This window comes from Bison bison, unplaced genomic scaffold (assembly GCF_000754665.1).
Source record: "Bison bison bison isolate TAMUID 2011002044 unplaced genomic scaffold, Bison_UMD1.0 scf7180017864370, whole genome shotgun sequence".
In the NCBI taxonomy this organism is placed as follows: domain Eukaryota; kingdom Metazoa; phylum Chordata; class Mammalia; order Artiodactyla; family Bovidae; genus Bison; species Bison bison.
In genome coordinates, this window is record NW_011494942.1 from 15,017,100 (window position 1) to 15,036,208 (window position 19,109).

The 19,109-nt window shown below is 41.0% G+C and overlaps 1 protein-coding gene across 1 annotated transcript in view; it reads right to left on the bottom strand.

Annotated features, from left to right (window-relative positions):
* TMTC1 (transmembrane and tetratricopeptide repeat containing 1) overlaps positions 1–19,109 on the bottom strand; it is a gene marked incomplete at its 5' end in the record, with an annotated part of 314,006 nt that overhangs the window by 100,259 nt on the left and 194,638 nt on the right. The window contains one exon of the mRNA XM_010856048.1: positions 10,566–10,687. Within this exon, the coding sequence (XP_010854350.1) occupies positions 10,566–10,687 (122 nt within the window). The remainder of the gene's footprint in view (positions 1–10,565; positions 10,688–19,109) is intronic.

Genomic DNA, 19,109 nt, shown 5'->3' on the forward strand with positions numbered 1-19,109 from the left:
AGAGACATTACTTTGCCAACAAAGGTTCGTCTAGTCAAGGCTATGGTTTTTCCTGTGGTCATGTATGGATGTGAGAGTTGGACTGTGAAGAAGGCTGAGCGCTAAAGAATTGATGCTTTTAACTGTGGTGTTGGAGAAGACTTTTGAGAGTCCCTTGGACTGCAAGGAGATCCAACCAGTCCATTCTGAAGGAGATCAGCCCTGGGATTTCTTTGGAGGGAATGATGCTAAAGCTGAAACTCCAGTACTTTGGCCACCTCATGCGAAGAGTTGAATCATTGGAAAAGACTCTGATGCTAGGAGGGATTGGGGGCAGGAGGAGAAGGGGACGACAGAGGATGGGATGGCTGGATGGCATCACTGACTGGACGGACGTGAGTCTGGGTGAACTCCGGGAGTTGGTGATGGACAGGGAGGCCTGGCGTGCTGCGATTCATGGGGTCGCAAAGAGTCGGACATGACTGAGAGACTGATCTGATCTGATCTGATTGTTTTATTCCTTTTTTCAGGCTAAGTACTGGGCAGATAACAGGAGCTGCTTCATAAGTATGATTGAACACTGTGGTTGAAGGCATCAGAAACTAAAACTGTGTACAAGCCCCTGTGTCCTTGTCTTTTGAAGTAAAATGTTGACTCAAGTTAATGACTGGGAAATAGGAAGATATAGAAACAAAGAAGAGGTCTTGGGCTAGGGAACTGGAAAAAATTTAGACTATGATTCTGCCACACAGCAGAATCACCCAACTCCCAGTTCCCTAAAATATATAGATAAAGGTCTGAAACACATTCTTGTTTTTACTGGAAGCAGACCCCGTCCAGATGAAAACTGCTGACCACCAGAACACAGACCCTACACTGGTTGAAACCAGAAGACTGATGATGCTTGAATGAAAGCCAATTCAAGAATTGTCCAGGAGCTGATCACGCTCTGCTCCTTAAACACTGTTAAACTCTTCACTACCCCTTCCAGGGTGGTTCACACAGCCTCGAGGGCATTAGCCTACTGTCGTCCCCTTTGCCTGGCAAAGCAATAAAAGCTGCTCTTTTCTACTTCACCCAAAACTCTGTCTCTGTGTTTCTGTTCAGCATCAGTGAAGAGAGGCCAAGTTTTGACAACAAAGCTAACATGGAAACAAAAGTGAACTTAAAAATGCATCAGTTCAAAGTGGAACCCAAAGATGACTATCACCAGGGGAACTGTCCATACTCAAGGTGTCGTGTTTCCCTTTGCAGGTGCCTTCACCTGGCTTATTTCTGTCTCAGCTGGTTCAAGTGGCCACATCCAAATTTTCCATCTGAGCTGAAAGGCCTTTTGGTCAAAGCCAAACACCTCGAAAGTAAATGAATCTACATCTAAGACATCCTTCTCAACCCTCCTACAGCATACTCAGCATTAGGACCTGAATTCTGCCGCTAATTCTTCCACAAACTACCAAATTCTAGAGTCGAGCATCTTCACTTTTGAAGCAAAAGCATAATGGACAGACAACTCACTGCTGCTGCTGCTAAATTGCTTCAGTCGTGTCCGACTCTGTGCGACCCCATAGACGGCAGCCCACCAGGCTCCCCCGTCCCTAGATTCTCTAGGCAAGAACACTGGGGTGGGTTGCCATTTCCTTCTCCAATGCATGAAAGTGAAAAGTGAAAGTGAAGTCGCTCAGTCGTGTCTGACTCCATATACAGCAGCCCACCAGGCCCCTCCGTCCATGGGATTTTCCAGGCAAGAGTACTGGAGTGGGGTGCTTCTCTGACAACTCACTAGCTGGTGCTATACCCTTGTTTCTTCCCCATACTAACATCACCCTGACTGCATAGGCTGTGTCACGTGCCAGTGTATGCATGCTGAGTCGCTCAGTCAAGTCCGACTCTTTGTGACCCTGTGGTCTGTAACACACCAGGCTCCTCTGTCCATAGGATTTCCCAGGCAAGAATACTAGCGTGATTGCCATTTTCTTCTCCATGGGATCTTCTTGACCAAGGGATGGAATCTCCATCTCCTGCATTGGCAGGTAGACCCTACCTCTGAGCATCCAATGTTGTTTAATTTTACACAATACTCTCTAATGAAGCATGTATTTTTCTGGGTATTATGAGAAAACACAGATGTACAAAATGGTGGTCCCACCTCTGACAACTGGGGTTTCTAAATGAGTGGGGAGGATATTTTAAAATAACTAAAATGTATAGAAGTCCCTGGTTTGAGATGCATTTCCCAGCACAGAATCCAGGCACCAAGGAAAGAAAGAGATTCACTAATAAAGACGAAGGAGTCTTAACGGAGGGGAGGTTGAAATAGCCATACTTAAGCCCACTTATATCCTCCAGGCAAACCGTGCAGGATGCTGGGTGTGTGACACCTACTCGCTACTCTCGCTTCCACTCCCAGAGGCACATTCCATAACCTCCTTCAGTATTATGTTTCAGAATGCTAGCCTGCTAAGCTAGGGTTGCTCACTTTTTTAAAAATTTGAGATACGAGTGATGTACTAGAGTCAGGTATACAGCATCATGATCTGATATTTCTATATATTATAAAATGATCACCACAATAAGTCTAATTAACATCCATCAGCTTACATATTTACACATTTTTTTTCTTGTGATAAGAACTTTTAAGATCTATTTTCTCAGCAATTTTCAGTTATACAACACAGTATTATTAACGACACATTACATGCCCAGGGCTTCTTTAACTTATAACTGGAAGTTCGTGCCTTTTGCCCACCTTCACCTATTTTGCCCACCCCTCACACCCTGTCTCCGGCAACCACCAATCTGTTCTCTGTGTCTGTGAGCTCAGTTTTTTTGTTTCTAATGGAGTATAACTACTTTCCACTGTTGTGTTAGTTTCTGCTGTACTATGAAGTGAATCAGCTATGCATAGGCATTATATCCCCTCCCTCTTGGACCTCCCTCCTGTCACCCCCTTCCCCCAGCACATCTAGGTTGTAGAGCGCTGAGTAGTGCTCCCTGTGCTCTACAGCAGCGCTGAGTAGTGCTCCCTGTGCTCTACAGCAGCTCCCCACCAGCTATCTTACACGTGGTCGTGTATATACGTGAATCTCTATCTCCCAATTCATCCCACCTTCCCTTTCTCTCTCTGTGTCCACCTGTGTGTTTTCTACATCTGAGTTTCTATTCCTGCCCTGGAAATGGATTCATCTGTACCATTTGTTTAGATTCAAAATATTAATTTTTTTCTTTTTAGGGTTGTTTACTTTTGAGCACATGAGATTAGAAAAGAGACAAAGAGTTTTGTAGAGCAAAGGAAGAGGAAGAAAAGCACTGGGGAAGGAGAGGCCTGTACTACGTTGTAATGATTTCCTTCCACTTTGGTTCCCCCAGTCTTCTCATTTGTACAGGACAGACTGAAATAATGGCTTGCAGTTACCTAGCATAGCTTACAACATTTTGCACATGTATTATTCCATTCAGTCTCATCTGAATTCAGATTCTACTATCCAAATTTTACTTTCAAATCATGGTTTCCAAGACATTTACTGCTCTCCATTTAAAACTCAGAAATAAACATTTATCTTTTATAACTAACAAAGTAACAAGGTTCTATAATATTAAGGCTTTGATTCCAGCCTAGCAAATAACTGTTCAAGTTTATCCTCCCTTTGTGCCAATAGCCAAGGACAATTAATTGAACACAGCGGAACTGACTAGCTGATCCTCAGCCCATGAGCACACTGACCTCCTCTCAGCTCACTCACTTCTCACTGCTGCTCTGTTCTATGTGATCTACAGTCTCTAGATTTGTAACACAGTTGTTTGAGTTCCTTTGCAAAGTCCTGCTGCTTCCTTTCTGGTCATGACAGTCACCTAGCCCACTCACTCTCATGATGACTTGATGACTGACCACTAGTCTGGTGCAGCCCAGGACCCTCCCTACTTGGGCCCTGCTCTGGAGAGTAACCATCACAAGACAAGATCCAGCTTCTAGATCTCATCTCTCTTCTTAGTTGATGTCTCAAGAGGCTGATGGAGTAGTCCATGCTGGCACAGCAAGAGCAGAGAAACAAACACTGGAGTCAAATCTTCCCATCCCTACCCTGTGGTATTCTGAAGACCAATGTTAATTGACTTTTGAAACCCCAATGTAGGGTGGCAGAGGGACTCAACATGTTGGACTCAGTACCAGTCACCTTGTGAGCAATCTGACCTGTGCTTTGAGCCTGGATTTAGATATTAGGCTTCAGCACAATTCCCGAGTCTCTTCTTATGACTTGATATGGATATGCACACATCTGACCTGTTCTCATGGCTGCAACTTCTCTTGATAAGCTGCCTGAACTATCACGGCTTGAACGGGAGCATCTGCCATTGCCCCTTCTTGTCCCACTCCAGTGATTAGGGTCCTATTTCCTCCTGGCAGGTACTCTTTATTGCTGCTAAGCAAGGATGCCCCATCAGTTCATGAGGAAGCCCCACACCAGGGCTGCCTGGACCAACTCCCAATGCCCTCTGCTGGACCCTGCAGAGGGCCTATCCACATGGCAGGTGGACTTCCTCCTCTTCCCGTCTCACCCTCAGGGGACATGTCTCCCTTTCCCTACTTGGGCATCATGCTTAAACTAAGCAGACACAAGTGGTCCCATTCCAGTACAGGACAAACTTGTGTTTCAAACCTTAAGAGGAAAAATTCAGGCTTTACCCAAGGTTATTCCAAGTCACAAAGAGTGGAACTTTGGAGCTGAAAGGGACCTTCAAGACCATGTGGCATCCTGATAACTGGACTTTAGATTTCCCAAACTGCAAAATGTCCAAGAAGGAGGAGCTGAGTTGGGGAGAAGAAATTAAGGGAGGGTTGCGCTCTCAATCCCCAGTGTGGCCACAGACAGGGACAACCGTGGCAGGAAGATATAAGCAACATTTGCCGACCACCGGGCAAGGCCAACACTCAGATTTTACAGACAGGAAAGTAATCCCCAGGATGGCCAGGCAGCGTGTTGATTCCCAAGTCAGTCTTCCTTCCACTGGATGTGCTAACGTAAGATTTTATTGATAGCAAATTATTTTTCTGTTGATTTGAGTATTTGGCAAAATTTTGATTCACTCTCAATCATCACTCTCTTCCAGCAACTCTGAAGGAACATACACATAGAGGGCTTATCAGTAGGGGTCCCCAGCGTCAGATAACAGGACTAATGTTCCTTTAGAGGTAACATGTCTCATTTTGCATCCTGAGAAATAAATAACCTGTGTAAGATTACAAATTCCATTTAAGTATTAGTAGGTATGATTTGAAGGTATTTGTCAGAACTGAAAATGGCAATGAGTCACCTTTTTTCCATTTTCCATGTCTGATGTGTCCATTAGCTGAAGAACTATACAACTCAAATAGTATCTCTTTTCCCCTCAAACACATGTTATCTGTTTAACTTCTCCTTCCATGGTCCCAGTTTTTCTTGATCAGTTCTGTCTACATTCTTGTTTCTGCCTTCACTTACCCCTGTCTGTTCTTCCCTCTCCCCTCGTAGATGTTTTCTTAAAATAGTTCAGGAATTTGCTCTTTGACACTGAAGTAAATAAATCATCCTTAATCTGGCATTTGAATGGATCTCTGATCATATCCTATGATTTTATTTGAGAGCTCTCAACAACTATGTCTGCTTCATCAATTTTAAGAAATTTTAGTCCTTTGAAGCATTATAAAGTGGTTTTTATGAAATACAAAAAGTAGCCATTAAATTATATGCTACTCTTGAGATAAGAACAAGAGATCAAAACTTCTGTGAAAGAATGATTTAAGCCCCGAACTCCCCTGCCTGTTCAAAAAAGATATCCATAAAACTGGCATTTATCACCAGAAGAAAAGATTATTCCAATTGCTTTTGGTGGTAAAACATTGACCCTAAAGCCATACAACAGTGTGCTAAATAGATAGCCAATTTCTGTTCCTTTTATCCACAGAGTTCAAAGTGCAAGTGAGAGGCAGGTGAGATTTTGGGTCTTTGCTAGGTTAGGACGGAGGGAGAACAGAAGCCAAAAGATTTAAGTGACTTGTTCATTGTTAGGCAGAAAGGCAGAGGATGAAAGAGAACTGTGGATATGACTCATTCTGGGTTTTTCTTGTAAAATGGCCAAACCAGCCCCCTGGGGCTGCAGGGATCCACCCCGGATTCAGTGAGGGTGAACATGACCTCTGTAGTGCTCATGGATGGGATCTTAAAACTCGGAATGGGATCCTTAACTTGAACATTCGGTGAGCAGGAAATTTACCTATCAATTGAACTTTTAATTTCATCTTCCTTTTGTTTGCTAAAGTTTTGGAGATAACACAGATTTTCTGCATTGATGATTTTCTGTATTAAAGATGATGATCTGTATCTTCAAGAAGGCCAGAATAGACGGTGCATATTTTCCTCAAAGCAGTTGGGTATGAATGCAGTGGGAAATGGCTCTTTCTTGTTGAGCTCAATAATGGGAGGAGAGCCATGCAGAGAGGATTCCTGTGTGTTTAAAAAGCTTGGACACATGCTTCAGCATCGTGGAAGCCAGCGTGCAGGTTTATTAAACGCACTGGCTTCACCTGGTGCTCTGGCGCCTTCCAAGGGACACTTGCAGTGTCTGTAACATTCTTTGCAGCCCTGAAGAAGATTCCAGCAGCTCCTTACCCAACTGTCTACCACCATCCACTGAGATGGGGCAGCTGGTCTCTGCTGGGTAAAATCTTTTTAGGAGAAAGTCCCCTTTTTCATGAAAACTGTCAACATGGGTAACCAGCTCCAATGAAGTTATTTAAGTCTCTTAAGTCATAGTACAGAAGTTTTACCACAAAAACTTTGATTTCTGACTCAGTTGTACAACTTTAGATAAAAGGAAATCCAGTGCCATAATTAATATGGCTCCCTTGTGGTACTCATTACAACAGCGACCATGAAGGAAGGCTGGGGTTCATGAGAGGTAAAATGTCTCTCTCAAAAACTCCTCAGCTTCCTCTGACCCCAGGCTCTCAGAATCAGAAGTAAACTCTCAGGTGTGTGTTCAGAGCTGTGTATCTGGCCTGGTCACCTGCCCCCTTCATCAGCTCCAGGACCACCTCCCTGTCACACGGCCTTGGCATCTGTAATATGGATCTGAATACAGGAGATACTGTGCAGGAAAGACAAACCCTCAGAAAATGATGACTGGCATCAGCACTACAATGCACAGATGCAGGAACTTGGAGAGGAAAGGACAGCCATCTTTTAATAAAGATCAGTTTCCTGAAACTGATTTTTGGATGACTTTGCATCAAGTTTGCCAAATGCAGCAAAATTCAAATAAGTTCTGAGAGGCGGGCACGTGCTCTTGGTAATATTGATGTTTTCTATTTCAAACTTTTAATCCCAATCAGCGTATTCCTAGTGGGAAAAGGGCAGTGGTACCACTTTGACTATTTTGGAGAAAAGGAATGGAGTCAGAGAAACGCCTAGCTGTGACGTGGCGGCACAGGGAGGGCCAGAGCTGGATGATTCTCTGGGTGGAGGACACACCTGCTGGGGTGACAGAACCCCTGACTTTAAATAAGATAGCTTACACATGGTTGATGACAATATTATGGGCTTCCCCGGTGGCTCAAATGGTAAAGAATCTGCCTGCAATACAGGAGACTGAGGCTCAATCCCTGGGTCAGGAAGAGCCGCTGGAGGAGGAATTGGCAACCCACTTCAGTATTCTTGCCTGCAGAATTCCATGGACAGAGAAGCCTGGCGGGCTACAGTTCTTGGGATTGCAAAGAGTTGGACACGACTGAGCAACTAACTTTCACTTTTTCTTTCATAATGTTTACCTAAGTTTCTCTTACAGAAGAATTAAATTTAACCTCTTGTTTAAAATTCCAGCCTTTCATTTCCTCAAAATATTTTCTCTTGTATTTGGATTAGAAAAGTTCACTGCCCATGAACTCAGAACCTCAATGGCTGAGGATTCAGATCTCAGGACTCCTAAAGTATCAAGTGCTGATTCTAAATGGAGTTGAGCTGAATACTTAACTATGCTCAGATTTTCTTCATCTTTTTCAACTGAGCAGAATACTGAGGTTACTATCAGAGAAGCAATGTAAGCTGGAAGGTGACAGACGGGTCAGTAGACAAGGATCCATAATCTCCCATTTTGCCACTTACTAGCTATATCACTTGGGTAAGTTACTTAACTTAGAGCCCAGGCATTATTTTTGTAAAATGAGTATAATGATATCAGCTACCTCAGAAAGCTGACATCAACAATAGTAACACTTGATATTTACTAGTTATGTACAATACAAAGCATTTTATAGATTTTTATATGACCATCTCACTTAATGTTTATAATATCTCACTGAATTCAGTGCCATTATCTTCATTTTATACAGATGAGGAAACAGACCTAGGGATGTCACACTATGACTGCAGGAACATGTTTCGAACCACCACATACAGCATGAATTAACTAAGAAAATAAATATAACACACTTAGTGTTGTGACTGACATACAATAAAGATTCAACAAAAGTTCTGATACAATTAGACTGTGATATTATTTTAAAAAATATCCAACCCATCAAGTGTTTAGATTGAAAGGTGCCATTTTGTTTTTAATCAGCAGTTAAAATCTTTGGTGGAAAAAAAAAAAAAACCAGAGATTCATTAATTTTTGTAGCCTCAAATCTAGTAGAGCATATGCCTGGGACAGGTGTTCTGTGAATATCTGTTAAGTGAAGAATGAATACAGATTCTACTTGGAATCAGGAGTACTGCAGACAAAACTAGACTGAAGCCACTCTCAGCTGCTCTAAGCGAAAACACACGTAGAACAGACACTGAAGTCTGCCTTTGCCCACCGTATTCCTTCGTACTGACAAAGCCTCACAAGCTTGTTATCTTAAGGCAACACAGAATGCAAAGAAATTGTGCTGTATTTTTGTCTTATCAAGTAGTTCTTAGCAAGGAATAATCTCCTTCCCAAACTGTGCTGTAGACACATAAAGAAAATTAAAGGCCACCTTTTCGTTAACCAAGTCAAAACAAGAGACTGTAAAGCCTTAGGAAAGCTGTGAGGTACTTAGTTTGAGGAGCGTCCAAGGTTATGAAACTCATTTCTAATTATATGCATCTAAAAATTCTCAGTCAATATCCATAAATGAAATTAAATCTTCTTATTACTTAAATTAATTTTATTTAAATTAAAGTTAACAAATTTCTAACTCACTATGAATGAATAATTTCCTGATAATATTTTGGTTTATTGTATTTATTTTGTTGCCTTTTAGAAAAGTTCATTCTTACTTATAATTCATAAAATCACTTAATTTTAGAAAGCTTATTAAAATCTCTGTTTTAAAAATGAGAGGGAATTTTCTGGCAGCCCAGTAATTAGGACTCAGTACTTTCCCTGCTAAGGGTCAGGTTCAATCTCTGGTCAAGGAACTAAGATCTCACAAGCTGCACGATGTGGCCAAAAGTAAATAAATAAATAAAGCTCTATAAGTTAAAAAAAAATTCAGTTTGTGGACTTCCCTGGTGGTCCAGTGGTTAAGAATGCATCTTTCAATGCAGGGGATGAGGGTTTGATACTTAGTCAGGAAACTAATTCCCCAGAGAAGGCAATGGCACCCCACTCCAGTACTCTTGCCTGGAAAATCCCATGGATGGAGGAGCCTGGTAGGCTTCAGTCCATGGGGTCGCTAAGAGTTGGACACAACTGAGCGACTTCACTTTCACTTTTCACTTTCATGCATTGGAGAAAGAAATGGCAACCCACTCCAGTGTTCTTGCCTGGAGAATCCCAGGGACGGGGGAGCCTGGTGGGCTGCCATCTATGGGGTCTCACAGAGTTGGACATGACTGAAGCGACTTGGCAACAGCAGTAGCAGCAGGAAACTAAGATCCTACGTGCCATGTGGCAATAAAGCCCATGTGTGGCAGTGAAGACCCAGCACAGCCAAAATAAAAATAAAGAAATAACTTTCTAAAGTTTAAAAAGAAATGAGTGTAAAAAAATCATGTTCTGCTTAAGGTCACACAATAGATAAATGGCAGAACCATTTCAGGGACATTTTCAGGCTTCTGAAAAGAAACATGGCCTTGGAATGCTGACATTTCAATAAGATAAGAGAACAGACAAGCATCACACAGTTCAAATATTCAAAGCTAAGTGCCATTATGTAATCATACATGTCTGAATGCCCTTTATAACTTTTAACCAATGTTTTTCTCAAGGACAAGTTTCTTTGAGATTGTTTCTATTTTTAAATTCAAGAACAAATAAAGAGAGAAAAAGAAGATAGAATTCAATTAAAATCATGCTACTTAACACAGTCAATATTTTTATGCAAATTAACAAATATTTCTATAAAGTAAGTCATTATGTTTAATAAGCACAGATACTTGAACAAAGAAGTTATGGTAAAATGATTGCTGCTAAAATCCTGAATATACTCCAGTCAATATTATCCAGCTTCCTCTATGGCTGTTTTTAAAGCTGAAGTAATAAACACCTGAGCTCCACAAGGATCTAACTGTGATACACGCAAACAACAGTCTCTCTGGAGCCATCAATGTTGGTCTCGTAAAGAGGAAACCAGAAACAGTAATTACCTAGGCATGTATAGGACTCTCTCGGCCACCACGAAACCCACCCTGAAGAAGAGGTTGCTGGCTGGGATGAACGGGAAAACCAGGAACAACAAGCCCACCAAAACTTCCCTGTGCTCCAGTCTCTGAAACACACAACAGTGGAGGACAAATTAATCTGGGTTTAATTCCACTTCAGTCAGCATTTAACCATCAAGTTCTTATTCAAGGAATGAATAAACTAGACCAATGTGGACCTTTTGATCAGTGTACTGATTCATCAGAGAAAGCCTTCAGGCTAAAACCTCTGGCTCATGGAAATATTCGCATGTTTGCCTGACACATATTTGCCACCAAGAACATCTGCTATTTGCATAACATAATCAGTGACCATTACTTCTTGTTCTGGGCTGGCTCTACAGTAACACTACTTGGTCTGCTTTCTTTCAGAGTCCTTGTGCCCCCAGGCAACTCATTCCAGGGAGCACAGCAGCTGGGTAGGATAAAGCTCACTAAGGCATCATGGAGAATTATTGTCCTCTCAAAATAGAACACATTAAAAACAAATGAATAAACAGAAAAAAACCCACACAAAGCCCACCAGAGGAGGCAAATCTTAGCAAGAAGGAAATGAAATGCAAATGGCGAAATAAGGGGCACAGAGAGGGAGATCACTTGAGCTGAGGTGTTTTTAGCATCTTTCAAAGTAAGACAGTAAGCATTTACTTGCTTGATTCCATGAAATTTTTTGGAGTAAAAATTCATTACAATAATTCATTAAACTGATAGAATACCTTTCTCTTATATTGTATATAAAAAATTTGTAAATATTTTTGTCACAACTAACAAAAGTTTTTTATTTATTACCAAATAATGTGTTGTAATGGGCACTGTAAAAGGTAGTGTGTATTTCCAAATAGACACATTTGAAGGAAAATCCATTTAAAACAAATCTAGATGTATTGGATGGTATTTTATTTTAAAAATAATTGAAGAGGAAAACCAAATAGAACTTTCCATATTACTGTTTTAAACTTTTTCTTATAAACATTTTAAATAGCCTAATACTTTAAATATTTGCAAAACACTAAACAAAAAATTTCAAAAACATAAATAAGACTCCCTAACACAAACTACTAATATTTTAAGTAGACAAAATAAAAGATTTTAAGCATCTTGAGACATTTGATACTTGGACTTTATTAAAATACATTGAATAATAAAGTTGCAAATGTGATTTGGACTATTTCCCTTGAACAATTAATGGTTCTGTAAGTCATTACCTCATTTTTAAAATTTACCTAAAGTAACCATACTCTTTAGAATTAAAAGATGAAAGAAAAAGAAGAAAAAAAATTTGCATAACAAGCTTTCAACTCAAATGGATGCAATGTTATATATTCTATGCTGCATTTAAACTAAAGGAAAAACACAGGTAAGAAGTGGCAAGTTCATTATATTTAAAAGCTGAAAACTCTCTTTGTAATTTATATTATTCTTTCAGTTTACAAAGTATATTTCAGTGCAAGAACTTAAAGTTTATATAAGGAACAAACACCCTAAGAATCCTATAATATGAAGGTGAGAAATGGAATATTTCCTTCATATTGATATCAGTGATTCTGGCCCTCCAAATGTGAATCCCTGACCCTAAGGTCACTCAGGAAGGAAGAAAATACCTGTGCAATCTGGCAGCCATGAGGCTGCAGTCACTCCCTACAGTGAGCACTGAGGAACTCAGGATGTGAAAAACACAGAATACTGGACTCAGATAGCTGAGATGCATATGAAAGGAATGATTTCAATGAGCCCAGGCTCTTCCCTTGGATAGAAAAGCGCTAAATTCCTTAACTTGGGCTATCTGGTTTTCTTTAATTCATAAAATACTTTTGATGTTCAGACTACTTGTCCTTTATTGCAAACTTCTATATAACCAACTTCCCCTCACTTCCCTTTCCGCTCCCCCCCTACCCCCACCCACTCCCCCTGCTTCAGCAGAGCAATTCTCTCAGGGTTACATAAGACACTGTCTCCTGTGCTTAAAGTCCTAAAATTTCCCACCAATTAAAACATAACTCTCAACTTTTAGGTTGTGACTATTATTTTATGTTGACAAAGGCAAGTGTTTCTTGACAAAGTTGAAAATAAACCCCAGAGAATGAGTGTCTTGCCCAAGTGTTCCTTATGACCTCTGAGTCTATTAGTGATGTTCTCTCTCTCTCTTTTCTGTTTTTGGACTATTTAAAAACTGAAATACTTCTACAAAAGTATTAGTGTGTCTTCCTAAAGAGATTTGTAAAGAGAATGTAAAATCCCCTATTAATTAATCCTAAGAATGAAGACAAGGGGAGGGACTGATGGAATCCTGACCAGGTCATGATATATCCATGTCCCTGGATTGTGTTTTACCCTATGAGATGCCTCCTCAGCTCATTGCAGTTATTGGTGAGCATCCCTCATAGCTCTGAAAAAGACATTGCCGTCACATCCCCAGTATCACCCCTTGCTGCCTGACCAAAGGCCTTCCTCACTGTGGTGGCACATGCTTATGTCCTTTACTCAGCAGAAGCCCGAGGCTCTGGGAGCCACTAGATGGAGAGGAGGCGGGCATCCCAGGCATGCAGAGGCCCCCTTGGCCATCTCCTCCCTCAGTTCAGGAGCCCCTGCAGTGGGTAGTCTGAGTGCCACTGCTGCAGGCAGTGGTGATGCTGAGTTGGGGACTGCAGGCTCCAGGCACCAACTTTCTTTCCTTCCTCACTCTCATCCCAGTTGTAATTATATATTTTTCTGTGTGCTCACCATATTTTTCTATTGTCTTCACCAGACTCTAAGCTCTATGAGGACAGGAGCTGGTGAGCTGTATTCAGAGGTGTGTGGTTTCTGCTCAGCTCAGTGCCTGGCACTTAATGAGTGTTTAGAAACATTTGTTGAATAAATCAATAAATGAATAAATGTTCCAGGTGAGAGAGGAAACTGGGTGTGAGACAGGGAGAGGATGGAGAGGGCTTCCTGGTGGAGGGGACAATCTGGGGTTGAAGACTGAGGAGTGAATGCTCACAAGGTAAATGTGGTGGTGTTAGGAGAGAAGGGAAGTGGTCACAGTGAGGTGCATTCCAGGCAGAAGATACAGAAAGTACAAAGCAGGGAATAACCCTGTGCATGTTAGCAGGTAACGAATTATAAGGGTTTGGTATTCCCTGAGTGGAGCTTATTTTTACCTACAGGCAACAGGGAACAAGTTAAGGGTCCCACACACATAGAAGGGAAAGCAAGTCAGTGTCCCAAAGCTGATGTCCAGATCTAAGTTGGGGCCCTGCCATCATTAGTCACCTTGAGCAGGCAGGTAATTAGCCCTTCCTTGCCTCAACTATAAAATGACGTAAGTGCAGTTCACGGCTCAGTGGGGTTGGTTGGATCAGCACAAAGATTTATTGATCAGTTAAAGTCAATGTCATTGGAGTTATGAGTTCAGAGGCCACCACTCCACAGAATGTGCTACCAGAAGGGCTGTCTTATGTGGTGTTTTCTTTATTTTCAAAACATTCAACTTAAGACAGTGGCACAGTGCCCAAACTCAATGAAGTTCCATTGTTTATCTCAAGAGAAATAATACTTATGAAAAAAGTTCTTGATTCTCAAATCAAACTGATGATAATCTTCTCTCCTCCCCATTCAGTCAAGAGAGATAGAACATATTCAAGAATATACTAAATATTGATATAAACTGCAAGTTGATCAGGCAATTAGAATGTTGTAAAATTAGGGGAAAATATGTCATGGATGTGGCTGAACTTCCTAGAATGAGAAAGACTGGAAGGGAATCCAATTTTGTATCTTGTGGATCACAGATGTGACAGAGTTGGCTAAATAATTTATGGCTTATCTCAACCTAATAGGTTCAGATGAAATGCAAACAAAATATGAGTGGGGGAAAAATAAGATGTGTGTCATTTTCCAAAGTACACGAAGTGCATTCATTTCTAGGAAAGAGGCAACTGGAAATTTATTCCAAATACACTAGGGAGTGAAAAGACAAGAATTAAAACAGCTAGTAATATAGCCAATAAAAATACACGTTACTTGTCTGATTAACTGTGCAACTTCCAACAAATTAATTTACTTCTCTGATCAGTTAAACAAAAGAAAGTTTACTGATACCTACTGTATCTGTAGGAAAAATGTGTGATAGATTCACTGTGGTGGGTGTTAGGCTTGATTTTCTTCTGGCTCGAGAGGAGACAGAAAAAGCATTTCCCTGAGCTGCAAAGAGATGAAATTCTCTTAACACACCTGTCAGGGTGCCCAGAGAATCACTCGGCCACCATTGCACAGCCATGTATCTGTGGGAGTCACTAATGGAAAAGCAGTGATCTCCTCAGAAACATAGATTACCTCAGAGAAGTCCCAGCTCTGAAATCTGAGCCTAGCCTAGTGGCTTTTGGTTTATCCCATCCCCTTCCTACTCTCAGTTTCCTTTTCAAAGAACAAATCGCAGATGAGGAAATATACACAAGCGTGTGCGCACACGCGCACGCACACACACACACACACAGAGATAGATGCACATGCACGTGGCCAGCATTGTGTGCACGAGTGGTCATGAGAAGACAACTTCTCTTTCACTTAACCCAGACAACCTCCACCATAGTCTGCTCCCTCCCAGAGCAGCAGAGAACAGGCCTCATTATAGTAATTATCACCATCATTCCTATTATCATATTTTCTTTCAGCTCTAAATAGGTTACAGATAAATAAAACAGTGCATTCAGCATGTTCTCACAGTTCTACAAAGAGTACAGTTATATTTCACTAAGGATGCATTTGGCAGTTCTAGGCTCTAGCTGTCTGCATCTAATTTATCAGTTTTCAGGGAAGCTGATGACCATAAAGCTCCCTCTTCAGCCCTGGGAGTAAGGTATCTCCAAGCTGACAACTGGCAGGGCTATATACGAGGCCCTCTTTTCTCATCTGTTCTTGGGTCTACTTCCTCCATTAGACTATGCCTTCCCTGATGGGAGTCATCATCCTACTTAAATTTATCCAGATACCTGCACAAACATAGTTGGCATTCACCAAACTGTTGCAATAAGAAAGATTAGTGACAGAAGCTGCATATACATCTCTGGGGTTCAATTTAGAGACTTCTTACTATGGAAACCTTGTACTTTTTGCCACCCTCTGAAACACAGTATTTGCAATGCTAATTTGGGTTGAGAAGTCCTCAGTCTTTGAATATCCAAACTGTCTTATGATTGTCTGCCAGAGTTGACCAACAGCATTTTTAATCAGGTACTTTTAATCAGGATGTATGCATACCCTTCCATGCCTTTCTCATTCCATTCATTGCTACTAACTACTATCTGCTCTTTTTTTTTTTTTTAAACTTTACATAATTGTATTAGTTTTGCCAAACATCAAAATGAATCCGCCACAGGTATACATGTGTTCCTCTTGAAAGGTCCTGGGACTTTCATGCTCAGGGAAGATGACATCTTTTACATGACTGAAATTCAATTTTAATCTTGTGAATATTTCAGTGTATTAAAATACTCAATAATCACTATTATATTATTATGAAAATTCTTTTTAATTGAGGAAGACAAGTTATTTAATCAATTGAAATCTCTGTTGCTTTATCTGACTGTACTTTACTGCCTCATCTCTTGTTTTGAATCCTCATCTCCTGTAATAAGCTGGGGGCCCTGGGCAGTGAGCTGCGCTCATTCTCTTGCTAAGTGACTCTCAAATTTCCCCCCAGTAGCAGGCAATACATTTATGCCAGTTTAAAAAATTCTCTTTAATCTTCACGACAGTTCTGTGGAGATGAGTATTATTATCCCTGTTATAAACTCAAATGCTGAAACTTTTGGGTCCTTCACAAATAACTGCAACTACAAATCAGCAAAAATGCATCGCATTATTTCTGTGAAAAATTTTCCTTACAGCTGCACAGGACTCCAGGTCTCCTTCCTGCAAGAGGAAACCTGGGCTCTCCCTGTGATGCTTGTGTATATTTTAATAACTTTTTGAAAACTCAACTCCTTATATTACTGTCCAGAGGAAATGCATCTGTGAGTCTCCACTTGAGCAAATCAGAGGCTCAGGCTTATTTAAAATATCATGAGCTTTGAATCTACAGATGTCCTTCGATGCTTTCAAATGATGATAATACAGACTGCATGAAATGGATGGAGAGCTGGCCTCAGAAGACTAACTTGGGCCCAGCATGGGAAGGGGCAAGTCAGAAGTGGAAGGACAGAAAGAGCTTGATTGTTTGGGGCAATGGGATTCTGTCTGAGCTCTGTACAAATGTGTCTTGAACTTCCTTCCTCCCCATGGGCTGCTCTCTTATCTACTTGATCTTCACTCTTGTTTATATTTTCCTTGGAATTGGACAGCCCCTCCTTCCTCCACCTTTTCACACTGTTCATGGGGTTCTCAGGCAAGAATGATGAAGTGGCTTGCCATTCCCTTTTCCAGGGGACCACATTTTGTCTCTTGAGAGTCCCTTGGACAGCAAGGAAATCAAACCAGTCAATCCTAAAGGAAATCAACATTGATTATTCATCAAAAGACCTGATGCTGAAGCTGAAACTCCAATACTTTGGTCACCTGATACGAAGAACTGACTCATTGGAAAGGACCCTGATGCTGGGGAAGACTGAGGGCAAGGAAAAGTGGGCAACAGAGGGTGAGATGGTTGGATGGCATCACCGACTCAATGGACACAAGTTTCAAACTTTGGGAGACAGTGAAGGACAGGGAAGCTTGGCAGGCTGCTGTCCATGGGGTCACAAAGAGTCAGACACGACTTAGCGACTGAACAACAACTCCTCCACATCTGTCTGATAGTGGCTCAGTTTGCCTAACTCCAGGCATAGCTCCTGTCTAGGGATCCTCTCCAAGGTCAGAGCTCTCACTTAGTGTTGGTGACAGTCCCTTCCTTTGACGTTTCAGGCCGTCTGGTATGTGTCCCTTGGCATGTTAGCTCCATTTTGCCCAAGGCACTGCAAAGGTCTGCAAAGGTCTTTTCATAAACCCTTTGATCACTCCATTGGCTGTGCCAGGGCTCTGACTAAAGAGCACAGAGATGGTAGCAGAGCTGTGGATGCAGAAAAGTAGTCAGAACTCTGGCTTTCATGAGACAACTGAAGCCAGCTCCAGATCACTCCTGACTTGGTCCCATCCTTGCACTATTGTATTTCCAGCATGTTTTAGCCCTTGAGTGAACCACCATTTTTTGAGGCCATTAAGATTATAGAAAAATTCTAATGTTGTATAAAAACAGTGAAGACAAATGCCAATCTGAGAGAGCTTTATCTGGCAAATGATATTTAGACCAATCACTCAATAGTGGGAGAAGAGAAAGTTTTGAATTTTTACTGCTATTGTTATATCAAATGCAACAGTCCACTTCTTAATGATTCAAACAAGATCTAGAACCTGATCAACATATCAGTAATGGAGGAATTGAGAGGAATCTTGGGACAATCTTAAAGACAAAGAGAAAAAAATTTGAAAGCTTATTCTCAGAGCTTCAGTTACAGCTGTCAAACTCCTTGGTGAATTTACAGTTAACGGGGACCCTATGTTAGATCACAGTGACATGCTCAAGAGGCTGAAGGACAGTCTACCCATGACATGAACACAATTCACATCTCACACATAAGTGTGGAAAGGTACCACTTGCAATTTTTTCCTTCACTGGTCTGAAATCAACAGAATAAGCCAAGCTGGGGAAAAAATAGCTCTGATTCAGGATCTCAATAACATAGCTGCCAACACACATTCTACACTTGGCTCGAGCTGGTGATATCACTTCCTCATTTTCATGTGCTCTAAAATTTACTCATAAATGTTCAGGGAAAAAAATTTTAAAAGGGGAAATGAATGAAGAAATTATATCTCCTTGGAGACAAAAGCAGATTTGTACACTGTCTTCTCTGAGCCAATTTAAACACTGCTTGTCCCATGCCAAGGTTTCTTCACCGAGGAGCTCTGCCAGTCGCACTGATGAACGGAGTCGGAGGGAGATTAAAATCAGAGCATTCCTAAACCAACACTTCTGATTTCTGGTCTTGGGTTAAGGATTTCATTTTTTTTTTTTTTTGGCAGAGTTTTTGTTTGATTTGCTTTTAATCAATCATTTGAATCTTCCTGCAAACACTAGTTCCTGGGATTGAAACTTCTTATCTCACAAGAGCACACAATTACGTTGTTTCAGAGTCAAATCAGGTGGAAGACTGAAGCACTCAGATTATTTTACTCAAGTGAGAATAAACTAATTCAAACTTTATTTGGAAATGTGCCTTACATTCTCTGTAAGTGTGTTTTAAATGTTCAAAGGCAAATAAAAGCAAATATCTTTTAAAAGGCACTTTAGAAGAAGCGTGATTGGAAAATACCAGTCTAGTGCACGAAAACACCATTCATTTTCATAAACAAGCACTAGTAAGGAGTTAAGGGAATTAAGTAAGTTAGAAAAATATTGTTCAAGAAATTTTTTTCCTGATTCAAATGAAAATATCATAGGAATTCATGGAGACATGGGAGAAGAAAAGAATGAAC